Source organism: Pseudopodoces humilis, chromosome 4 (assembly GCF_049639895.1).
Source record: "Pseudopodoces humilis isolate 2021_Gansu_Grassland_sample_001 chromosome 4, ASM4963989v1, whole genome shotgun sequence".
Classification (NCBI taxonomy): domain Eukaryota; kingdom Metazoa; phylum Chordata; class Aves; order Passeriformes; family Paridae; genus Pseudopodoces; species Pseudopodoces humilis.
The window spans coordinates 45,110,227-45,137,381 of NC_142203.1; the positions used below are offsets into that span (position 1 = coordinate 45,110,227).

Sequence of the window (27,155 nt, forward strand, 5' to 3'; positions counted from 1 at the left end):
ATTGGGCAGTTACAGGCTGAGTGGTTAAATAAGTGCATCTGTGGGAGTGACAGACCCAGGATCAGTATCAAGACATTGCCCCTCTTCCAGTCCAGTGTTTTGGTGGCTGAATTACCCATACAATCATTTTAGCTGAGTTTCAAAATTGTCATTTTTGTACCAGAATTGCATGATGGAGGTATATGGTCACCCTGCAGAGAGAGAAATACTTCTGCATGTGTCTGCTTCATTCTGAAGAAAGTGTAGTAAGCACTTCCACCACAATTTCCCCTCTTTCTTAGAAGTTAAAATGTACATGAGAAGGGGGACAACGAATCCCTTGTTTTATTTTGCTTGTGGGTTTTTTTTGCTTTACCTCCTAAAGGTACAACCTACCTTTATCTCAACCCACAGATTTTATCTCTTTTACTTTTCTGATTTCTCTTCCACATCCCACTGTGAGGGAAGTGAGGAAAAGCCTGAGTGGGACTTAGCTGGGTTTAAACCGAAACAGTTCCCTATAATACCAATATCATTACAGGAAGGTGACATTGTGCATTTACTAAATGTCAGTATGCAAATGATCCTCCTTTTGGTGTTAATTTGAAAATAAATGTTATTCTACTCCTGATTTCCCAGCTATTAAAAATAGTGTGATTTTATTGGGAACTTTTTGTCACCTCCACAGCAGAAGTTTTGCCATGATATTTTAAAAAGTACTTAATTGGCAGGAAAGAATTATTTATTTGGATTCATAAAGTAGTAAAGAAAAGAAGTGACAGATTTTTAGGAACTTTTTAAAAAGCATATATGTGGTCTGAAAAAGAAAAAACTCTGAACCTAAAACTGTTTGGTACAGTCCTGCACTCAGCAATGATGTCATATAGATATTGTCTTCGTAACTTTATACGAAAGGAACAGGATGAGAAAATTAATGGCAGAGGAGACTTTCTGTTAAAAAAGTGTTTAACATTTTCAGAACTTATCTGTTGTCTTCTACTTCATAACCTATTCTGTCATGAATGAACACACAGCAAAACAAGAGTGGATCCCTGTGTTTCTCATTAGTCTTACTCGTTATTTTAGTGTCATGTCTCAAGATCATCTACTGTATGATGGCTTCAAATTGTTCTCCTGAGTGTTATTTACTTTCAATAAAATATTAGTTCAAAATTATTTTATTTTCATTTGCAATAGGGAGTAAAACTGTTAGACAATGGATAGAAAATGTTAATTTAACATGTGTTTGGGTTTCTCTTAAAAGTGAGACATGAGCTGCAAAAACTGCTTTTTGCTTCTAACACTTTTCATAATTTCACGCAAATATTTAATTCATTGATACACAATACTCGAACTACTATTAGTTTTAAAAACATAAATGAGATTATTTATTCTGTCATTAAATATGGAAAGTTCTTGCCTGTATTACAAAATACATGGAACTTGTGAATTGCCTTTATACAAAATCTAAATTTCAAGTATACTTATGTGTATGTGTGTATGTGTTTAAAACCCATGGCATCTTTGCTAACTAACACATTCGTGTAGAGTGCGTACTCACACAGTCTTACTGATTTTAATGCAGCTGTCAAGAACTGCCCTTATGCACTTGCTTGCTGGTTTGCAGACTCACTAAAAAGATTTCACAGGAACAAATTATCCTCAAGCCTCATGCTTCTGTGGCTGGTAACACTGGATTTAGATTGTGTGAGCTCTGTGGGATAGGTAGATGGAACATCAATGCAGAAAATGAGTATAGTTGACTCCATTATGTATTCAGGTGCACAGTGATATAGATGTGGAAAGAAAACACTTTTTAAATACCTTTTTGCACTTGAGAAAAGTGAGGCAAGGACGTTAGGAATAAGACTCTGTTAATACTGCCACTGCATAGAAAGATGTGGTTGAGACTTCAGTAAGGTGCTGTTCAACTTCACTGAGCCCTTGAAGCCTCATCACGAGTTACATTATGAAGTTTTGTTGCAAAACTTACCTGTCTCTCCAGAATGTTGTGTCATTTAAAACTGCCTCCATCTTTTGTGATCACTTATAAGTACTCCAGAGAAGGAACCATATCTGTTTTTCACATGTTCTCCTTCTCCCACACTGTTATTCCTTTCATAGTAGCTTATTGACTCTGATCTCTTGGAAGCTCTGCAAAATGGCCAGAAAGATTTATCTTTTCATTACTGCTATAGCTATTTCTATTAACATGTGAATTATATTTACTTCTTAGATGTAATAAAATCACTCAAATAGTATTAAATTAACATCCTTGGTCTGAGAGAAACCCAGAGAAGTCAGGTCTTTTAGTCAGATCTTTTAATAATCATACTAACTTCTGCATAGGTTTACTGGCATCATGCTTTAGTATTAGGCGAAGTTCCTTTCTTTTTGCATTATGCTTTACAGAAAGATCTCAAAGAGAGCTGCATTGCATATTTCTCAATGTCAATTTAAAAATTTTAGGATTTAAGGAATCAGCAGTATAAACTGTTTTAAATTATTCTGCCGAAGTCCAGTCCATTTCCTGCATAGGTCCTCAAGGGCCACTGAAATTTTGACAGAAATACAAGAAGCATTACATTAGGAACTCAGTGAAAGGGATGTAAAAAAATGCCTGAGAATTCCTGCTAACTGCAGCCATTGACATGGTAAAAATATAACAGCATGCATGTTTTGAGGAATGTAGGAAACCATGTTTTGTTGTGTACTTAAGGTGTTAACCTGCAAGTTGTCATCTAAATACGTGGTTGCCTATCAGCTAATATGTGGGAGACTGTCTGCTGATTTTAGAATTCCTTTCACTATTCACTTTTCCTTCTGTTTTCCTTCTGGCTGTCTTGGGGAAGCTCCTGAGGAAGATCTCAGTCAGGGAAAATTTCTGTTTCTTTCCCTAGAAAATAGTATAATATGCAAAGTCCCATTGCATAAACATTTTATCAAAATCATGGGAAGGCAGAATTACAATGCATGACTTGTGGAATGCCTAATTAAACTCTTTTAGAAGCACATTTTGGCAAACTTCTAACATTGGTACACCCTTGGATTTTTATACCTACATTTAACGAACAGGTTGGAACAATGGTTGCAATATACAGCTGCTACATCCAGTATCTTTTTTTATTAACCCCACTTCCCACCCCACCCCTTTAAAATTAAGCAGTACCAGACGTCTAACCACAGATATACTAACCTTCACAGGTACCTACAAGAACACGAGCTACTGTACCTTAAAATCCTGCTGCTGGGGAGGTCTGCATTAAAATTTTGGGTTCTCAGGTTAATCTATGCCACATTCACCTTCAGCTGCCCTTCTGGCATTCCTGAGCCTGGTGCACAAGCTGTCAGTGACTTCTATTCCCAAGTTTAGTATTGGAAAACAGTTGAAAAATACTGTTCATAATTGTGATGCATATCTTTGCAAGGCTCAGTGAATTTGCTGGTTGCATTGTCAAGGTCTTCAAGCACACTACTTTCTTTCACGTTAATGAATGTTAACGTTCCAAGCCTGTGCGTAGGATCACACACTGTTTTCAGTATCTTGAATCTTCCTGTCACTGAGTTACATTGGCTTTGTGTTGGGTATTGCAGTGATCTCAGGTAGTTACAATAATTCTGAATTAACTAAGTAAAGTTCAAAATTAATCTTTGAAATAAAGATAAAATTCTATTTGAGACTTTCAGTAGCCTCTACTATCATAGAATGGCTCCAAATTTGTGTTGCATCTGCCCTGGCAACTCTCAATGTCATTGTGTCTAGCTGTTGTTTAGGGAATGTAGGCATCAGACTAACAAAATTTTGCCCAAGATCATTGCCAGAACATGAATTAGAATGAGTATTTCCAGTCCTAAATGATCATCTTGCAGCTTGAGGGGTAATCCTCATCATTCAGAAGTATGCATGGGATTCTCTGTGGTGGAATGGGAAACTATTGAAACCAAATTACAAACTGGCATCAACAAACACCCTTGGCAGAAAAAGCAGCCAATTAAGGCTGGGCTGAATATTTTGGCCATGCTAATTATGTTTTGATTTTTTTCATGCCAATCAATATTAACTTATAAAAATGCATAGCTCTTTTTGAAGACTTTCCAGATTTATTTATTGGGCGAAAAAGCTGTTGTTTTCATGTTTCTGAAAGATTTGGGTAATTCTTTGGGCAATATGTGCGAAAGATAGAAATCATACTAATTAACCAGTTCAACACTTTACATCATCAATACTCTCTTTAACTCAGAGAAGAGGAAAAGAAACATGTAACCTCTAAACTTTTCCCCCCAGTTTATAATCTATAGTGGCTAAATGGATAATTTTTGAATGGGTGTAATAAAACTTACTCTTAAGCTGCAACACTCTATTTCAGGTTCAAGCTGAATCAAATTTTTACAGGCAAACTGTTGACCTCTAGGCCAAAAGTGGATAGGGTTGTAATGGAAATGCTGATGAGCCTTAATAAAGCAACTCTTCCAAATGTCAGTTTCATCTAGTACATGTACTGCACTATATTACACCTCTTACATGTACTGTAAATGACACATGAACAAATCAAAATATCATCAAATACAACCAATGTATGTCACATTCCCGCAGAGATATGAAATAAGTGGTGAATGTGAGAAAATCTTCTACTGTAAAGTAAGAATACCATCTTGAAAGACCTCCTTCTTGCAGTACAATTAATTACTGAGTTCATTAATTAATGAACATATTAGCAAAAGAACACCATTACTGACCAGTGTAGTCCTGATATATTGCCAGGTCAATACACTATTGAACATGAAACAGGACCTTCCAGGGTTTTTTTTCCTCATGACCCACAAACACATATATTATTCCTGCACAGTCAGCACTTCTTTGGTACCATTATATTTCATATTACTAATTCTTTTAATCACACATCCATAGAGCAGTGTTTTATAACCTGACTAATGAGTAATTGGACAGGTGACATTGGGACTGAGGCCCTGAAGTGTCAGGCATAATAGAGCAGGATTTTTTTTTTCCCCACTAGGTTTTTGAAAGTAAAAGGTTATAAAGGAGCAGATAGGATAAGAAGAATAGAGGACTCTTGTAGCAGAAATTTGTCAGAGAAATGCAGATATTAAGTGTATCCATGAACTATAAATGTCTTTACACTGTCTGATAAATTGTTTACATTTGTCTGATTCAGATAAATAAATAAATCTACCATTTAAAATAATTTTGAGGCTTTTTCATTGTCAGCAGCCAATGAGCTTAGTCAGGCCAAGCTAATTCTGAATGTAATTTTTTTCAAGTCACTACAGTTCAGATATTATTTTCAGTATGGAAAATATGTGTGAGTGTGTGTATTAATTCTTAGAGAAAGACAAGAGTCTTCATAATTCTTCAGTATCTCTGTGGCAATGCGTACCAAGAACCCTTCCCCCACCTTAGCCCCCAAGTAATCATTGATTGCATCTAAATCTATAGAGATATCTTTTCCTGGCAGCTCTGGTAGTTACAGTAGATTGTTAATCTGTGAATGATCAGAATAAGCCTCTCTGTCTCAGAAATCTCCATGCAAATTACATCTAAATGCATGCCATAAATTTATTAGTAGCAGTTTGAAGTGCACAGGTCATCTTCTACACTATTTAAAAACATATGTCTGTTATATTAGAAAGAGTCTCATCCAATTTATATTCACTTTTCTGTGGCTGTAGCTAGCCCTTGTCAAAGTAAACCTGTGTAATTTTTGAAATAATTCTAAAAAGGAAGATGAGAAAGTGTATTATTAAGGTAGGTGTATTATTAAGCATATTTGAGATCTCTGCATGGGACTGGAGTTTTACCATTGGTACTTTTGAAATAGAGAAATACATGTTTAACAAATGAGGAGTGTTAAGAGGTAAAAGGCTATTCTAGATATTGGAGAAAGTGAAAGATGTAAAGGCAAGTTACAGGATGCTTTTTTAACCAGCCCTATTCTTGTACCTTTATCATTTTATTGTTTTGGGAAAACATAAAATCCATTACTTCCTTTTGCAGCAGAGTTGTGTCTTAAGTGAACCCCAGAAAATTTAAAACCAGCCTTTGGATTCCATGGAGGAAGGAGAAATATATTTGTAGTTTTCCTTTCCATATGTTTTTGTTTCCTAATTTTTATCTGGATTTGAAACAGGTATGGTCCTATGGTAAGACGTCACTAGTAACTTTCTTCATGAAGACAATATAAGACCAGGATATTTGTGGAACCCCTACAGCATCATTTTAAAACTTTTTTTTTCCCCCTAAAGAAAATAGAGCAAATCTTAAAAAGATTTTAGGAACATATTCATCTCCATGGGACATACTGCCATATATTTTTGAAAGAAAATTAATTTCTATTTATAAAAGGAGCAAGGCGTTGAATGTTAGGCAGCTGGGTTTTGCTATTCAGTTAATATCATTCCACCCACCACAACAAATTTGTACAAGCAGGAAGAAATACATTAACATGTTTTTTCTGTTTCTTTTTCCAGGCCATCCGCTGTACACTGGTAAATTGCACATGTGAATGTTTTCAGCCAGGGAAGATTAACCTGAGAACCTGTGATCAGTGTAAACATGGCTGGGTGGCACATGGTAAGAAATATCTATTCTGGGATTGTTTTTACAATTCTTTCCATCTTTACCAGTATCTTTAAATAATAAGAACTGTATTGATACAGACAATAGTGGTAGCGATTTGTCTACCTATGCATGTGTGCACAATCTGGGTTTGTGCATGTGTGTGCATGCACATGCTTATTTTACAGCAATTTAGAGTGTAAAAGTTAGAGTCTGTTACTCTGGCAATAGCTTCAAGTACCACTGGTGTTCAAAAGCTTGTGTACAGCTCAAAAGAATATTCTAGACTCCAGAAAAAAATGTAGTTCTAGTCAAGCTTAACAGAAAGGCAAAAAGTTTATAGTATGGTTGCACAGCAGAGTTTGTATTGCAAAGCATCAGCCAGTAAGTCATGGGGCCAAATGGAGATTCAAATTTACCAGAGTCAAACATTCAGCTCTCATGTTGAGAGTGTATCCTGTATGACAGAGAAAGTATGCATATGTGATTTGTGTGTTGAATCTCTCTTCCCATGTTTAAGTGTCTTAATAAAGAAAGGAAGGATTAGAATTCCCAAATCAGGCATGAAAGGCATGAAAGGTGTAAAAATACACATAAACCCCTTAAATTTTATTTATCCTTTTCTACTTCATGTTCTTGGAAGGGATTTTTATCTTCGTAGTCATTATTGAATTAGCATGAGAGAGTAGGAGAGAGATGTATACACCATTAGAAGGCAAATAAGGAGGATACCAAAAAAGATTTAATGAAAGAAAAATAGGGAGGGGTTGGGGGGGGGGGAAGAGAAAGATTACTATACGTGTGGAAACAATGGCTGTTGAAGTTTTCTTCTCATGATCTAGACTATAGGCATCTAAGCAAGCACAGCCCTCGTTCCCCACTTCTTCCAGACATTTAGGGGCTTATATTCTGTGAATTTGATTTTATTTTGATGAGACCTTGGGTGAAAGGTTAGTACTTTCCTCCTAAGGTACACTTGATCTCTATTTATTTAGTTTGTGTCTGTTTGATTTTCTGCTTGGGTATGCTGACATAGCAAAAAATGCATCAAAAAATGCAACAGCTCAGTTTGACAGAGAAGTTTTTATTCACATGTATGGAAAAAGAAACAGGTATGCAGGTACCATGCAATCCTGTGTCACTGCCCAACATTGCCTCCAGATTGCCTAGAAGTGCCCTAGCCCCCCACATCTGGTAGCTGACTGCAAGTTTTCATCTACTAGATTATCTAGGGACATAGTTTATCTTTGTAATTCTTATTTCCCAGAAAATTACGTTCAGTCACTGAAATACCAGATTCACATTTCTTGGAAGAATCACTAAACTTCACAAAATTTGTATAGTTCAGGCATTCTTGAGGTTTTGTGTAGAATCAGCATCTGAGGTTGTGCTGATCAGAAGATAGGGAAGCACTGTCCAGTGCTTCCAGGGTGCTTTTCCAGGGTGTCCTCCTGATGAGCAATAGAAACTGAGAGTCTAGCACTTAGATTCTGGCACATGGACATCCTAAATTTTCTTTTTCATGAGTACATTTTGGAAGATTTTGGAAGAGAATAATCAGATTTTTCTCCCAGTGAAATGATTCTTCTCTGTGAAGTGATTGAATTCAAAATCAGAATATTATGACAGCAATCTGAGATTACCACAGTGTATGCAATGGAAATGTCCCTGTTTTAAAAATCCAGAAAGTTGAAAGCTGAATGTGATGATTTGGGATACATCACCTGCTCCCATTCCTGTGTGCTTAACATTCCAATAGGAAACTTAATACAGCTATATATTATTAGAAAGTGTTTATTTTGCTATTGTGACAAGTGAAAAATGCTCTTTCTTTTTTTTTCCTTTTTTTTTTTTTCTTTTTTTTTTTTGAGTGTACTTTGTGTACATTTATCTGGAGTATTTACATTTTTTGGCAGAGTGAGACAAGTCAGATATATCAAGTCGGATATATCACACACATCAAGCTTGGTCTTGTATATTATCTTCTGGAGACAATGATGTATCTGCTTCAATTCTTGATCTTAGTTGTCTTTGAGGATTTTGAGGGCAACATTCAGGACACAGATGAATTCACTGTACTGTATCACTTGGATTTCAAAATGTCTAAAATCAGCTTCCAGTTCAGAAGTCTTTTACTTTAAAACTGTTAGCACAGTACTTTCAGAAGTTGTTCCTTGAAAGCAAAGAGTATTTCCTGCTGCTTTAATTAAAGGGTTTCCTTATGTTTTTTATTAATGAATTTAAACTCAGTTCCTTGACAGATGATGTAGTGCTTTACTGAATGCAATTATCAAAGAATAGGCGTTTCCAACAGGAAGTACTGTGCTTATTCAGTTCTGATAACCTAGAATCATAATTAACTGAGTAGATCAAGAAATAGCTTAGAACTGCAGTCTACTCATGCTGCACTTGACTAATCAGTATGGAGTTAATTCATTTTAATAGCTGGCATTTAAAACACTGGAATTCATAGAGGGAGGAGAAAAGGGCATACAGCCACCACTGTACTGTTGCACTTAGCAACTGCTGGCCTTTCTCTTCTCTCCTGCTTCCATTCTCATGTGTTCCCCCACTCATCTAAAATAAACTGCACACATCTTGAAAGAAAGGCTTCCTACATGTTCAGATACACCTGTCTGGAGCTGCCAAAAGTAGGATTGCAATTACATGAACACATTGGAAGGTAGTTTTGTGGCCAGATAAACGTTTCTGTTGTTGATAGTTCAGCTTACCAAAGTTTGACCCCTGTACTACAGTGGCAATCCTACCATCAGTGTTTTTAAGGCCAAAGCCAAAAGCTGCATGGAGCATAGCAGCATTATCAAGTACTACTGTGCATCATGGAGTGTGGGTTAGTCTGAATATTTTAAGGTATTTGGGTGACTAGACTATTTTCATTTTTTTTCAGCTTAAGCCTGGATTTTATCTTGTCAGGTTGGGGACATTTCATTTTTTATTTATTTTTCAACCCAAAAATTAAATGGTTTAAATTGGATAAGCCATTTCTTAAATTAAGCAGTCAAACAGATAAAGTCTGTCCTGACTTTTTTTTTTTTAATGGTAAAGATACTTTCTATAATTCATATGGAAAGTAAAATCTCATTAGAATCTTTACAGTCAATTTTTTAAGGAGAATTTATTTTAACACAGGAAATTGGTATTTTGTGGCTTTTAAATAATATGGTATTTAGGTGACTATAAAAAATAATACTTGAGCACTTGGTTTGTTCTCCTGCTATTTTATCCTGTGAAGATACTCATGACATTTTACTCTCTTTAGCACAAAATATCACTGAAACTTTATTGGAAATAATAAAAAAAAACCCACTCTATTTGCCATGCATTTCCTCTAACTGAAGTATCTTAGTCTATGAGGAAAGAAATTAAGCAAGTCTGCAGTAAAAAGATGTTGATTTCACTGACTTTGAATTTTGTCTTTTGTACTTGTCATTGATGTCAGAATAACAACTACCATACTGCTAGCAGAAATACTCTTATTATATTTTGTCCAACAGATCAAAAGACCCAATATAGTATCAATCAAGTGCAATCTTACCTACTCTCATAACAGCATTGCTCCAAAAAAATGTGCTAAGGTGACATAAGTTACAGTGGACTAAAGCTATTATTTCTGATATTCATTCTACTCACTTTAGTTTCAATATCCCCACCAAAAAAACCCAAAAAACAATCAAACAAACAAAACAAAACAAACCCCCACAGTATAGTAATACTACTAAGTTTGTGTGAAATCACTGTCATCTTGTTTCAGATACAATCAGAAAATTAGAAATAACAGGTTTTTTACTCTGAAATGAGTCACTGGTAAAACTAAGAGAGCAACACCATGTTTCTGATAAACTGTGCGTATTTGGACCAGCAGAATTTTACATTCTACTACTCAATCTACTCAATCTACTTTAGGAAATTAAATATCCTCTAAACATTTTTGCTCTCCCCCTTCTTTGTCTCTCTCTTTTTTGTTTTCCCCTCTTCTAGAAAACTGTAGGCCTTAGTCTACATTTCCATTAGAAAACGATCTTTGTTATCTTTTCATTTGCATCATGCCAATCAGTGCACTTCAGAGCTCAGCTATTCTTTCAAGTAAGGTTTGACACCTCTCTAAAGTATGGTAATGCCACATACAGCCCCATATAAGGTTTGGTCAGATGTTCTCTCCAGTAACTTTGAGATTAAGTTCTGTTTGGTTCTAATAAAAAAGACAAAATAACATTAATTAGTAGATTTTGGCCCATAAGGCCCATCCACTATTTTTTGGACTAAAAGCTGCTATGCAGAGAAGAGTCATACTCAGAGACTTGCCATGTGAGTTCCAATTTCCCCTTGCAAAGGAAGTTTTCTGGTGCTATACTAGTATTTGAATGCAGGTTCTAGCTTGCTGTTAATGAGACTAAGAATGTAAGCAATCTCCATTAGAAAATGGACAACGTCATAAAATCAGATGCATAACATGACTGTGACTACTTCATTTAGAGTGGTTGAGTTTTCTGAATTTCTACATGGTAGGCCATGAAATTTTCACCTAAAAGAAATGAAATAAAAACAAAAGGAAAGAACCATAGGTGGAAATAAATAAAGAGAAGAAACAGAAGAACAGAGTGGAAATTTTAGAAATCACATCTCTCCCTTACCCCAAAGTTCCTGAAAGGACTTGATCTAGGAAGAAGGTTTAGAATTTAAATGTGAACTGCATGGGAGTGAAATGGGAATGAATGCTATGTTGAAATAAAGTTCATCTGAATTCCTGTATTTGTCTCGGTCCAAAGATGTTAAGTGAAAGAAATCCAGGTTTCCAAAATCAAAGACAATCCCTAACAAAATAAAAAAAGAAATGTCACTGATCTTAGAGTCTCTCTAAAAGCTGGCAGAATTGCCATGCTGTTCTTTACTTAATAATTGAGCTTAATAACTGAGATTTTTAAACAAAGAGTGAATTTAAAAAAAAAAAAAAAAAAAAAAGTAATGTAATTATAGTTGACTAGTAAAGTAATTGGATTATTTCTGTATTGTCCGATAGGATATAAAAATCATCACAATTTATAATATCAAATACAGTTGTTTCATTCTATTAAATTTATTTAATTATTTGAAATGCTTTAAAATTACTTGAGAAAAAATTTTTTTAATAAGTTATTATTTAGATTTTTGGCAAAGTAATTCTCTGCAGCTCATTGATAATGAAAGCTAGTTATTCATGACTTTTAAACTAAAACTGTTTTAGGTGTAGTCTGGCTTTTCCTGCCTTTTACTGACAAGATCATTTTAATCCATCTATTATAAGTTTCTTCTGACCCTCAAGGTGGAGGCTTATTTTTCATTACTGAGTTGCTTCCAGGAACCTTTCAAGATTAACCTTCATTACTGGTAAATACTTTTTTAAGTGCCCTCCTTCTTCCTATGCCATTCCTTTATGCTTCCCTTTAGCAGAATTTTGCAAAGCAGCCAATGAAGTACAGAGAAAATGTTCTCTGTTATCTTGTGGGCACTCTGACCCAGTGTCTGGTTTTAAAGCCTGTCACACTGCTAGGAATGATGTGATGTAGTGTTTGCTTTGCGTTACACTGCTATCACCCTTGGTGCAAGTCAAGCTGAGGTGAAACCAAATCCAGATATTAGGGCATCCAAGACAAATAGTATTGTTTCAAAAGTTTGTAAGACAGAAATGACAGGAAAGAAATATGTTTAGATGCCCCAAGAACAAATAAGAAGCCTTCTTTTTCGTCCTTGTATTTAGCTGATACTTACATAACCATATGGTCAAGAGTTTAATCCTCATGCAAATTTGACACCCTCAGGTGTCAAGTAATGTTTTCCCGAGAGGTAAAACACAGACTCTACTCTACATATGTTCACACATGTATGTCTTTGATTTCCCTCGGAATCTGTTCAGTTTAAAATATTTTCTCTTCTTCGCTACCACCCCGAGGATATCTTAACTTATTCAGGAAGAAGTTAGACCTTTCCACTTCTACCCAACTTCATTGGCTTACATTCCTGGGTTTGAATAAGCCAATATCCTTTGGACATAGTCAGGTGAGATTACAGCTGACCAGGCATTAAGCATTCAGCTAGGGGCTGACTGAGTGTTTGGTTAGCCCTAAACAGGCTGTGACTCATTCTGAAGCACAGTGCCTGTTTCTGCTGGGTTGGCCTATATCCACAACTAAAAATCAAATCTTTCCTCATTGTGAACTTTTTATTTTCTGAAAGGCTTTTAAATTAGTGATCACACTTTATGCTTTCACAGAATTGTCATTAATATCATCAGATACTAATTGGCAACTCTGAAATACACTTTTTAAAATTATGATTGCCCTTGACTAGCCATAAAATGTCCATAGATGTTTAGACTAGAAGTATTTCAAAGGTTCAAGATATTGTTATTTGAGTGCTCATCATTATTGTATTTACATTTTAGAGAGAAGGTTTAATCTCATTTAGCACACCCAATAACATGGGACAGAATTCTAGGAGATGTCTCAGGCAATGATATCTTACCCTTTTTTCTTAAGGAGAGACTCCAGAAGGAAACAAATAGACTTGCTGTGTGCAAGATGGAGCAAAGGTTATTAAAACAATGACTTTAAATTAACACCAGGAATTCTTCTTTTCAGCCACAGTAGAGGCTGCCTTTTGGAAAGGTAGTCAGTGAAATCCATGATCGTGAGCCATTTACATGTGATGATAACAAGTCCACTACATGGCATAGCTTCAGATGGGAGCAATAGAGTGTATGGTGATTGCTGTTTGATTCCCAAATGAGCAGGATAAATTTTGTGAGACATGAGAGTTCAGGTTTGTAGGGAAACAGTGGTAGTCTTCTGTAAGATGCATCCACTTCAGAATGTTTAGGTGACAGTACCTGCTCACTTGTCTCTTTTAACACCTATGCTGCTGCTCATGAATTGCTGTGATGTGCTAACCACTTTATCATTTTATTACAGTTTATTACATCATAAATTTTTATATCTTCTTAATGATCCTACAAGAAGCTTAATTGTTTATAGGAACATCCTAATTAACTAGAGTTCACTAGGTTAAGCAGAGCACAAATTGAAACAGCTCTAAATGAAACAAACCCTACTACTTCATTTCATATAGTTTCATAAGGTTAAAATAGGATTTGACTGCAAGAATAAAAAATCCATACTTTCGGATGTTTAAATGATAATACCATGGGTAACTTTAGCTTTCTCTTTTGCAAATGTGAAATTGAAAGGAAAAACTTTTTTTTACCTACTAGGAGGAGTTTCATTTTGAGCTATAGCATTATGAGGACACTTGCCCCAGATTAATTTAGCAGACAGTAGTGTTACTCAATTATCCCATTTCCATCTGGATTTTAGAAAGAGAAGAGATAGCAGAAGAAATGTACAACATGAGCCTCAGAGACTTTTCTAATTGTATTCTAATTGATTACAGTCAATTTTTCTGAAGTATCTTTAACAGGAGCTTTGTGAAGTGGTCAGAGTACATGAATTGGGATGGGTAAGACTGATGTGTATGAATGGTAGAACTAGTTTTATGAACCAGTCTTCCCAGGGACTGAAGACCTTCAGCTGTCAGCAGCCTTAAGACAGCAGGTTTTCCTGGAAAAACTGAGATGGCTTAGCACATATGGGAGAGCATTTCATAGGCTTGAACCAGAGTTACACCCTAAACTGAAACACCACCATGGTCTTGGCTTGCCTTTGTGAAATACATCTATGACACCATTTGAACAGAACGATATTAGCAGGTGGGCAGTGCCTATTGCATTTTCATTACAGTTTTCAAGGCTGCATAAAAGATGGAAGAGGTTGCCTGAGAAGAGGTGGAATCTCACCCCCACCCCCCTGTTTAAGGACACATCTTGGCAGAGCCAACTAATCTAAAGCCCTGCTTGCATTAGAAGACTGCACCAGACAATCTGTAGAAATCCCTTCCCACCTGGAATTTCTGTAAAACTGTGGATCACAGTTAATGGAATTGAGGCACATTAGGATTAAGATGGAAATCCTCCAAATACAGACCACAGTTTGGGACTGACAAATATGCTTATTCTTGCTGTGTATAGTATGTCAATCAAATGATGTTAGGATGATTAAGATACATATTAAACCCCATCTTACCATTATTAAGGGAAACAATAGTTTTAAGAAGGTGTTAATGGCTGATAGGAGGGGGACATTTCATTTTGGAGACAAGAGACAGGAAACTTCAAAGTTGAATGACTAATCAAAACAATAGAAAGAGATTATTAATTTAGCATCTACCATTATAGATTCTAGATTTCAACAATGACATCATCAATCCATGTGTCTGGAAGCAGCAAAAGTAGACTGTCCAACCAAAAGTTCTGAGCCAGTAGTCAAAGGCAATGAGAACACTGACCATGTCTGCACTGTGAGCACAATTCCTTATTGTCTGACCATGGTAGACTGAATGAGAAGCTGGTAACTGTGTCCATGGACAATCTCAGGCACGGCAACGGAGTATAGTCAGGTCAAGGGTCCATCCACAGGCTTCAATCAGAACAAAAAAAGGTGGGGCCAAAGCTGGGTTAGCAGACCGGGCTGTAACGTGAGTCTCAGGGTAATCTAGAAGACAGGACTTCAGCCAGACACACCCACAATGTAGTTTAGGAGGGGAACAAAGGTCTGGGCCTGAGCTTTAGTAGGGGTCTGAAAGCCTGGACTCAGGATCCAGGCTGGTGGACATAATTGGTGCATGAAGACTATGACACTGTGATCCATAGCTGCTGTCTGCAGCACAGGACACTACTGATACCAACACACACAGAAGCAGCTGTGTGTTGGAATGTTCACATGATTGATCTACATGTGTTTCTCCATCACTAATCATAAGACTAATCAGCTGAAGTCCTCTTTTGCGTAGGCACCAATGCACATACTGATGGAGAGTGCTGCAAGGTCCAAAGCCCAGATAAAAGGCTCTGTCTCATCTTCCCTACCCTGGTTGCAATAGTCAGGTGTCATTATGTCCATGCAGGAAATTTCTAGCCCAGATACTTTATGAGAATTTGGGAAAACTTAGATCTAATCTAAATTTCTGGGAGAAAGCATTTGGGGCACTTTTTTGGTCCTTTTTTTTTTTCCTCCCCTTTTCAATCGTGTTTTCTACTATCTAAGAAAAATGTTTTTCTACAGAAAGAAAAAATAAAGGAGACACCTGTTTGGCTTGCAGGAATTGGCCAGGGAAGCTGTTTTCCTGACAGGCCAAAAGCAACTAGCACAGGGCCCCTATAAAAAAAAGGTCAGAATTCTTTTTTTTTTTTTCCTCCCCTCCTCCCCCCCCCCCCGTTTCATGTGAACATTGGCAGAAACTCTGACAAGCAGTTCTTCATATTTTATTATGTTCTTGTCTGGCAGAATCTCTGTCAGGCAAAAACCTTGTCAGCGGAAAACCTGTCGTAGGATCAGAGGAGACAAAAACAGGTGTCACAGAGGCAGTCAAAACTGAAGGAAAAAAAAGATTAGGCTAAAGAGAGAAAGGCAGACAATTACATTAATGCCATTGCTTTTATCTTATAGATGTGTGTTATTATCTCGGGGTGCTGAGTGCGCAATTGCCTCAAAGAAAAGTAGACAGGAGACAAGGGGAAACTTGATAGTTATTAACTGAAGAGGCAGTGTGTCAAAGCTGGATGAGGTTCAAAGTTTTGTAAAGGGATAAAAAAATTGCAGACAGCAAGCAACGTCTGTGAACAAACTGTGGTTCTGCTTTCGGCTACATAAACCTAGTAGCATTCTAGATATTTTAACTTGGAATCAGATCATAGACAGAAAAATTAATGAAAGTTTTCATTCAGTCTTTTTTTAATAACATTTATTTTGTGTACATGCAACTGAAATGCTGGGGGGGGGTTTTGTTAGAGCATGAGGCATGGTGAGGCATGAAAACATATATCAGTTTAGTTGATGTGTTGTTTGGGTTTGGAACACCTATTATCAACACATGTTTAATTTTAAAATGCTATTAAGAAGCCTTTTACTAAGTGTGAACATCTGTACATGCAAGCTGTAAATTAGCAGATCACATATGTGTCCCTCCGTCAGAGACTCAGTGCATTTGGCAAATGGTTTCCATTTTTAGTTTTTAAATACATTAAAAGGCATTAAAAAAAAAATGGTTTTGCCTTTGAATCAGAACTTTTTTACTTACTCTCCTTCCATGATTTTTATCTTGGTGAACATTTATCTTTTATGTGGAATACATTGTGAAAGCAATGAAGAGAAAGCTGAAAAAGAGATATCCAAAAGGGTGCTATGTTGTGCCTGAAATTTGTACTCAGACTGATTCAGGATGTTCACCCACTGATATAAGTCATGTCCCCCCTGTATTTCTCCAGGAATGAATGGGATAATTTCCTAAACCATGAAAATACTTGAGTTTTTCAATAGATCCTGAAAATTTTTCTTGTCCTTAGTCACTTTCTAAGCATAATATTTTTGAGGAGCAACTTTTTTCTGCCTTCAAAATGCATCCCATTGCACCATGTTGGAGGTGGTAAATTTTCATACTGAGGGAGGCTAGTTTAGAAAGCCTCTTATGTTTGTAATAAGTGGCCCCTAGTCTAAGGATTTGTTACTCTTTTTTTCTGTGGTTGATGAAAAAGAATATTGTGAATTGTTCATGTTCACCACTAAAATCAAGAGTAAACTACAGTGCTCGACTTTGCCATTAATAATACTGTATCTGTTTTACCACATTCAACACACTCTTGTTGCAAACAGTATTATGGAATTATTTTATGCTGGTACTATATATATATATATATAGAGTATATTTAATCTGTCTTCTAATTTTAGTTTCTTTTGCTGCAAAAAGTGGCCCAGTTATTTAGATTTTATGAATGTCTGGAAAGCTCTTTTTATTGTCTAGATACAGACTACGTATAATTTTTTTCATCTTCCTGTTCTTGAACAAATTTTTGTATCATTTGTATTTGTGTGAACTCCAATGGTGTTCCTCTTTGGCAAGTTGGGAGAGAGCATAGCAGAAAATCCAGAGTGGTTGTATTGGAAAGCCCAACACTAAAACTGAAATGGAATGAGATCCATAATGCCCTACTGCAGCCTATAGACTGTGGTGTTCTGAGATACACAGCCAGGCAAATCAGCCTAGACCTTTCGCTTTTCATCCCTCTCAGGTTAATAAAATACTTATCTAGGATCAGAAAATTAGCAAGAGATAAGTGTATTTACAACTCCAATTGCATTAAAATTAGGATATTTTAAATTCTTTTCTATTCACTAAAGGCAAAATGTCATGCTTTTATTGTAGCTGTTCAAAAAATAGTATGAGACCTCTAAAGTAAAAAATTCATCACTGCATATTTGTATTTCTTTTACTTAGCAAAAATGGAATCTGCTCAGAGGCAAGGCTTTTAATTTGGTTGACCTTTTTCACTGCATATTGGGAAGGAGGGGGTCTAAGGGCAATGAGTAAATTTGCAGAGCTGAGCCTGTGAACTGGACATGGTATAGATGAAAAGAAAAATATCTTCTTTGTTTTCTGTCTTTTGATAAATTTAAGAATAAGTTGTGTCTTATTTTAATGTATCCTTTGTACTTAAATTCAATTTAACTCCAGTAAAATATAAACAAGATACATTTCCCTCCTTACTTTACCATTAAAAAACAAAACAAACAACCCCACTATGAATAGAACATAAAAGTTTGTTCATTAATTTGTTGCAAAGATGTCCAAAGTTGTTTTTTTTCTAAAATATTACATAATAGGAGTACTGCAGACTGTAATATTGATGCTGTAATATTGAAGATTGACATTGCAACAATTTCAAAGTTTTTTTGACATTTCAGATTGTACTGAGCAGAGTCTCTCTACAATCTGGGGAATTTTGTTTGCTATTCAAGGACCTAAAGAGTGAATAAACCAACATGGAGAGGTTCAGGCTTGACATTAGGAAACACTTCTTTGATGGGAGGGGTGGTCAAACCACAGACTTCCTCAAGAGGTGGTCAATGCCCCAAGACACTCCCAGATTCAGAGGCATTCGGACAGCCCCCTCAATATGGTTTAACTGATGATCAGCCCTGGAGTGCTCAGGTAGTAGGATTAGATGGGTTTTTTTGGTTTCTTCCAGCTAAAATGTTCTCAATTATTATGGTGCATGTTTGATACTTCAGAGTTGGAAAAACATTGTTGAAAGGTTCCTAATTCCTGTACTAATTACCCTGTTAGTAATTTTTCATTGTTGAAGGCAATCTACTTTAGTGTCCTCTGCACAATCCTTTCTGCTCCACCCTCCCTTTTTAACAGCTTAAATTTCTAAACAAGTTCTTGAAATTGGGAATTTACCAATTGTGAACAAGTAACAAATGTTACTTTACTGAATGTTGTCAGAGTAAAGCATAAGGGTATTTTTAGGCCATCCCATGAAGATGTTGATTGCTCAGCAAGATTTTAAGATCAGTTAGATCTCTTCTTTCTGTATCAGAGAACACCTTTTCACATAATCCGAATTAATTAATATCAGAGTTGCTATCAGGGCAGTGCTAACAATTAAATTGCACTGTTAAGAAAAGGTACTTTTCATAGTCATGATTTTGGAAAAGATTGTGTATGTTACGGCTAAAATGTCTCAAACATGTATGGGTGAACTTTTGATCCCACTGGAACTGTATAAAATATGAGTAATGCTCATGCTGCACCAAGAAGGGACTTTTAATGTGCGCTTTGTGATATTCAGCCACTGATAACTTCTTAATAAAGAGACGTCTGTTTATGTCATTTTTCAGTTGTGATCGAATACATTCTTTTGTATAGCATATTTAATCTTGAAACCTCTTAAATGCTCATGAAATCATAAGCTATTGCAGATATTGTTGAGAATATTCACCTGTAAAACAGTTCATTGTTCATTAGCATGTATAAACTAAACCAGTAGTTTAGAGCACAAAGTCATCACTTTGCATTATCCACATGAAATTATGTGGGCAATTCAGAGCAGCAAAATACAACTATTTACTCACAGATTTGACAAGAATCAGAAATTTTGCAGGAAAGCTAAAGCTAATACTCCTTTCTTTAGAGAAAAACAACAAGACAGGTCCTTCTTTACCTCTTGCCTAAAAAAGTGTCTATCAAAATAAATGGCCTCTTGAATCCACCTAGAACACTGACATCAGTTCATTAAGAGTACCAGAGGAGAAATGAGAAATGCTACAAAAATTCTGTCAGCTACATCCTTAACAATCTTTCAAAGGAACACAAAAATTTTTTATAAATTACAAGTTAGAGTGAGAATTTTAATTCTTCTGGCAATTTGAGGGGGTATCTATAGTTAATATTCATAAAGAATTTCAGAATTTTACAGTACTGTTATTTCCTGTATGAACGCAACTGTGTTCCTTTTCATTTAATTTACAATTTTATTTTCATGTAGCAGGAGGTTTGTCTTTAGCTCACAAATGTTTTTATGCAGCCATGCAATAATGTATGTTTTGATGTGTTATAAATTCCACATTTTACTACATATCTTGACTTGTACTTGAAAAGGATAAAATATAATATAATAAAGCTACAAATCAAAATTGGAGATAATATCATTGTCACTTGGAATGTTGTTCCAGTGTCATGCTAATTAGTATTTTTGTCTGTGTGTGTGTGTGTGTGTGTGTGTGTGTGTGTGTGTGTTGAGAAGCAGAGGTCTACAGATCATGCTGCTAAAAAATAAATATTGAAGTTAATGAAATAGCACAGGTTAGTTTGCAAAAATTTCTATCAGATGGTCAAAGAGTGTGATTAGTTATTTAAAAAAAACCTTTATTTATTTTTCCCCTTTTCCATTCCACCTCAACCTTTCCAAAGCTATTATCCTCAGAGTGATCATCTTACATGAAGTGGGTACATGTCCACAGAGTTTTGTAATCTCATTTATAAAGAAATTAAAAGCTATTAGATCTGTAATCTACCCAATAATCCATAGATAAAGATGTTTTATAGTCATTCTCACTTAGACCACAGTAGAAAAATGATCTTAACATCCTCGGCATGACAAGTCTTCTTTAGATGGAAGAACTTGCTTTTCCTCACTGCAAGCATGGTGTTTACTGTTAAGAAGAGAGAAACAATTATTCAATTGCATCAATTATTCAGAAAATATCCATTCATGTCTTGGTTCTGGTCTAAATTTGCATAAACTTGGAGAAGTCAGTTAGTATCCTTTGATCCTATTCTCATTCTGTAAGACTGAAGCTGAAAAGCTCAGGTAGATCCAGATCCACTCAATAGTTTCAATAGTCTGTTAGAAGGTGTTCTTACAGGGTATCTGTTTGAAATTAATATTATATATTAATAATTAATAATAAATAATATTTACACCATTCCTATTGTGATTAATGTTAGTATTAGGAAAAAACCACCCAACTTTATTTTACTCCTTCTAAATGGTTGATCAGTCCCTCAGGTACATGTACATATATACCACCACATATACTGTCCAACCTGCAGAATAAAAATACCAATTTTCTTGTCTTTTCTAGCTGTGACCTTTCATGACACATGTATTATGGTAGTAGCAAAACAACCATCCTAGAAAAAGATCATACATTAAATAGGGGAAAGATGGAGGGAAGGAAGGCAGGACGGTATTTAACCTGTTTAAACTTCAATAAAATCTCATTCATTAAACCTTGTAAAAAAATTAGTCCCACATCATGAAGCCTACATAGGTGAAGTACTTTGTAAGAAGTGCTTTTGGAAGAAAAAATCCCACTCTTCATGTACTGCAGTATAAACATCCCATGGAGAGACATGGGACTGACGTCTCTAGGCTTGCCAATTTCTTATCTTATTTGAATGTTAAATTAATATTTAGAGCTATTTATTCAAAGTTGACTTAGCCACTAGAATAGGAAAGATCAGACAATTCAGTTGCAAGAAATGAAGTATGAGGAAACCGGAACTCTTTGACAATGTAGTCCTTGGAGTAAACGTGTTGAATGAAGCCAGCAAGTAAATGATAAGGGCCTTTGCGCTCTGGATGTAAGAAAGCAATTTATCAAGAGTACATGAACTCTCTAGTGACCATAAGACGAGAGGAAACCAAGTACAGGAGAAGTCCCTATAAGATTATTTAAAATGCTTGGAAATTTTGTTTTAAAAAGCAGTAGGAAGCTTAGATGATGCAATATAGTTCATAAAGTAGAAATAAAATTAAATTTAAACATTAATACTCAGGAAAATGCAGGATGTCATAAGCAATTCCACCTTTTTTAACTTCACAAGGGGATAAGAATTACCTTAATCCTGCAAATTTCCCTTATCTCTAAATTATTCGAATCACTGAATAACATGGAATTCGTAAAGCCAGGTGAAAAGAACTAGCCAGCTCTAGTAGCAGTAATCAAATTTTTGGTAAATCGGGGAGCTTAGTTTTAAGATGTTTAAAAGACTGGAGTTTAAGGAGTATCTGTTTTATTTTTTTCCTCTAGAGATTATCAAACCTTTAACAGTCCCATTCAATTTGGCCTTGCTTCAGTCTTGGTCATTAGTTAATCATAAATTTCTCTTGAACTATGAGTATTGCAGTGTCTGAGTGTCACCTGAGAACCCTTCTGCCATAGCAATTAAAATTACTTGTGACCTTTGGAAACTAGGACTGTTTTGGACTGCATCTGTGAAAAAGGATCCCTTAGTGATGACTGGCATCCATCAGGAGTCTGTACTGGGACTAGAAGTGTTTAATATCTTTGTCAAGGGCATAGGGAGTCCATTAGCAAGGTTGCTGATGATGCCAAGCTGAGTGGTATGGTTGACACACCAGAAAGACAGGATGCCATCCACAGGGACCTAGGCAAGCTTGAGGTAGTGGACCCAAATCAACCTTATGAGGCTCAGCGAGGCCAAGGTGCTGCACCTGGGTCGGGGCAATCCCTAACACAAGTACACACTGAGACATAAACTCATTGAGAGTAGCACTTCAGAGAAGGACCTGGGGAACTTCAGTGGATGAAAAGCTGAACATGACTCAACAATGTGCACCTGCAGCCCAGAAATCCAACCATACCCTGGTCTGCATCCAAAGCAGCACTGCCAGTAGGGTGTGGTAGATGATATTAAATATAAAGGAGATTTTTCTGAAAATGTTGAGGCATTGGAGTAGTTGCCCAATGAGGCTCTAGATACCCCATCCATGAAAATATTCAAGATCAGGACCTGACCTTTAAAGGTCATTTCCAACACAAACTATTCTGTGACTCTATTTCTGTGTGGTGTATATACATGACTCTTTGGAGTTGTTTTCTTGTCTTTTCTTTGCTTGTTCCTCATACTTAACCCCTTTTATTTCAGCCTTGGACAAACTTAGTACTCAGCACCTCTACCACCCAACCCAAGTGGAGATTGTGCAGTCCAATGTTGTGTTTGACATCAGCAGCCTGATGCTCTACGGTACTCAGGCTGTGCCTGTGAGACTGAAGATACTGCTTGACAGACTCTTCAGTGTACTGAAGCAAGAGGAGGTGTTGCATATTCTACATGGCTTAGGCTGGACACTTCGAGACTATGTTCGAGGCTACATTCTTCAGGTAGGAAATAAAACAAAGCATGTTTTCAAACCCAGTTAACTGATTTTTTTTTGTTGTTGATGTATGTATGTAGTGATGGTGCACCCAAAGAGGTACAAGGATATGGAGTGAATTTAGTCTGGCATGTTGAAGCCTAATGATGATGTTGGCAAAATAAAATATTCAATTTTTCCTAAGCTAAAAAAATACAGGTGCCTTCATACCATAGTATTTATTTGTACTTGTTTATGTTTATTGTAGGAAATGCCTTAAATACTGCAAATACTGAGGTTAGATACCTGCAAGCATGATCTGGCCATCAAAGGCAGCTGGCAAGTTTTCAAGGGCTACTGTTTGACTTGGGGAACTAAGATGCAAGTCAGCATCTCCATCATCTTTTCTTTCCTTCTTTAGAAAGATACCTAAAAATGTGTAGATTAAATGGATTGTGATCATGATTATATTGGAAAGTATCCTTATGTATAAACAGGAAAATCCTTTTTGTAAGGCCATTTTTGAAACATAGGTTTAAATAAAGTGTTGAATGCAGATTAGTTGACATAGACAGTCAAAAGAAAAATATGTTTAACAGAAAAATGGACAGGCTTGCTTTATGAGTATGGTCATAAATATATGTATAGTTGCTTACATGAAAAATTTCATAATCTATTGAGTTCCAAAGTAATTTTTTACATTTTGTAAGACTCTTTCTGATTAACAACCAAATACTACATACTTCTGAATTCTCTTAATCGCTACTGACTTTGTAGGAGCTCTTAATCATCTAGAATTCATCCAGTTATTGAAATGGAAATGCCTAAAAAACTTTGAAAATTTTAGTTGCTGATTTATTGCTTTACTTTTGTAGGTAATGGTAGCAAGCTTAAAACTTTATTGAAAATATGGGATTTATACCTGCTCTGAGAAATCCTGACTCTATTTCTTAGTTCCTCTTTGTGTGACAGAAGTAAATTAACTTTATGTGATTCTATGGAAAACTTCACCTCCTGCTCCTGTAAATATTTTCTTAAATGCTTTATATTTGAGATTTTCACAGAAAAATATACTGAATTGTAAAACAGTCCTAGAGAAAGAGAACTAAAAAGGTTTATTCTTTAATAATGAAATATTTTTATTCTTGTTAGGATTCATATGGAATGGGGCTCTTTAATTGTTTCAGGATTCTGTCAAGCATCTATTTCGTAAAGGCTAAGTGTTACATCTATTCAAATAGAACAGAACTAATTTTTTCCATTACCACTCTAAAATTAACATATAAGGATATATCCATCATATTTGTACAGTAGAAATCTATGATGTTTGTATGATATAAATGTTTGGTTATGTATTTATAAATTTTACATATTATATATAATTAAGATGGATACATGAGAGATAACTAAAGAGATATGTACTGGGATAATGTGCATGTTGCATCATATTTTAGATTACTGGATTCTGAATGCTACTGATCTCAAGGGCTGAAGAAATCCGATATGTAAAGGAATACATGTAAAAAATGCATAATTTTAAGATACATATGATTTAAGTTATAACTTTAGAAATCTGCTGGTTACTAAATGTGATTAATAATTAGGTAAACTATATTACAAACATGGAATGTAATTCTGTGTCTCTTACAGACAAGAAGACTGACTGAAATCAGTAGTTTTCTTGTTTTAAAGTCTGTTGAATCATGCTCACATTGATTTTGTTTTAATTATCTTTTGGAAAGATCTCAATATATGCAAGAATGGCTTGTAATATAATTACGTGGATGTTTATACAGACTGAGATTGTGACCTATGCATCTGAAAGTTGTAAAGGCCTGTAATACCCCATTAGGTCACAGTTCAGTTTCTCTGGCTAAAACTCAGTCACATTGTAGCCCCCCAGGCATGAATTTCACCATTGCTATACTCAACAACAGTATATTGAATATTATGCCATTTAAATGAGAACAATTATCAGTGAAAGTTAAGGGCAGCTGTTACAGACTTGCCACATATTGACTTCATTAGCACTCGACTGTGGATTTTCTTAATGAGTGAATGAAGACCTATGATAGGTGTGTAGTCGAGCATCCCTGTTAATTTAGCTGTCTAATTTCAAAGAATCACACACTGGTCAAGGTTAGAAGGGAGGTCATCTTGTCCAAGCAGAGCCACCTAGAACTGTTTGTCCAGGACCATGTCCAGATGGCTTTTGAATATCTCCACAGGATCTCTAGGAAAAAAGTGCATTTTTTTTCCATTAAAGCTAGAAAACGCAGTATATGGCAGAAAAGGAGAATGCTTAGTAAAACATACATGCAGAGAAAGCTTGGGAAAATTAATTAAATCTATGATAATAAAAATGTCTTCTTTAAAAATAGCTCTATTGAAAGTATTTGTTAGAAAGGAGAAAAGGGTTATGCAGGGAAATTTGAAAGTATAGTAATTATATAATATAGAAATACTAATATAAATACTAATATAGAAAGTATAGTAACTTTAGCACAGTAAAAGTGCAGACAGGTAATGTCTCCTTTGACCAAAAGGCATTTTTTTCCATGAAGCTTATCATTATAGATTGAAACTTTTCAAAGAATTGTTTGAAGCTTTCAGAACCAGCTTTTACATTCAGAAAACTCTGAATGAAATATTGTAAGCATGGTACAGAAGCATCAAAAGTATCAAATATGAAAACAAACCATCTGGAATATCACGAACCATGGGATTGTTGATAGGCTACCATTAAGTGAACTGAGGAACATATGACTCTTAGTCAGAAATTATAGTTCTTTGTATCTTGTCTGTCCAAACCCACCTAAGTTATCTCCTATTTCCAGTCAATGCCAGTAAATTTACCATACATACAATTATATATTCATTGTATATCAAATACATATATCATATATATGCATATCAAATATATATCCATAGGGAAAGGTTTGCTATGGTAGTGTAATTAGAGAAGCATAATCTAGTGAAAATAATACTTTATACTTGTAACTTTGCAGAATCATGTATAACACTATTCTCCCGTTTTTTCCTCAGGGGAGGTAAAACAGGAAGCTTAGTAGCAAGGACTAAGAGAAGTAACAGAATAGGAAAAGGTAATGGTTGTAACAGATTCCAGAATACTTTACCTAGGTTCAAGTTCCAGTGTTCATTAATTAACCACCATGCAAGAGATTTGTAAAGCTGGCACAAAACTGGAGTTTTACGCTTTGGGATGGTCTAACACATCTACCTGTGCTGAATGTGCCCTCAACATGATGTTAAAATATTTTAATATTTTCTCTAAATGGAGGCGTTTTTGAGGGGTAGGATAGATCTATCCACTCAAAATCAACTACTATTGTCAGATGATTTCCACAACCAACTGACCAACTAACCAACTGTCGTGGTTTTAAACCAATAACTAAGAAAATTACTTATTTCTTGCTGTGAGATATGGATTAGAACAAGAGCAAAACAGGCATAAAACTTAAAAGGGAAAAAAAGAAAGTTTATTGACAAACTACAATAAGAACACCAGAATAAACTTCCAGAAAAACCTTTTCATCCCCTGACTACCCACTATTCCCTTGTTCACATGACAAAAGAGACAAAACCTTTGGAACTTTGATGGTTAAAACAGTCCCAATTCTTGCTACAGTCTTTTCACCAGTCTTTATAGAGAAACAGAAGTTTCTTCCTGTTAATTTATGGAGTTTCTCACAAGAAAAACTATTTTTTGTTATAGTTTTCCATTGCTCTAATGTTAGCTGCCCAGAGCTGCTGTTATTTGAGCCCACTCCTCCCATTTTTCACATCACTCTTAAGTGTATATGGGCCATGAGTCTAGGGATGGGATTTTTAAGGATAAGTTATTCAAAGGCAAAAAAGTCTTCTTCATCTGTTTCCGTGAGCTTCACCAGAAAACAGTTTTCTCATTGCCTCTCAAGGCTTCAAATCTTCCAGCACTTCACTGTACCATAATTACTCTACCTTTTTACTCAAAATTTACACTTTGAACACTCTATTCCTCCCTATTTACTGTCATGAATTAAAGGAGTGTTT

At 35.6% G+C, this 27,155-nt stretch overlaps 1 protein-coding gene across 3 annotated transcripts in view; it reads left to right on the forward strand.

Moving 5' to 3' along the window:
* Positions 1-27,155, forward strand: part of BNC2 (basonuclin zinc finger protein 2) — a 346,001-nt gene that overhangs the window by 205,326 nt on the left and 113,520 nt on the right. For all 3 annotated transcript variants that reach the window (XM_088054204.1, XM_005522665.3, XM_088054203.1), the window contains exons 3-4: positions 6,466-6,568; positions 22,895-23,130. In XM_088054204.1, the coding sequence (XP_087910330.1) occupies positions 6,466-6,568; positions 22,895-23,130 (339 nt within the window). The remainder of the gene's footprint in view (positions 1-6,465; positions 6,569-22,894; positions 23,131-27,155) is intronic.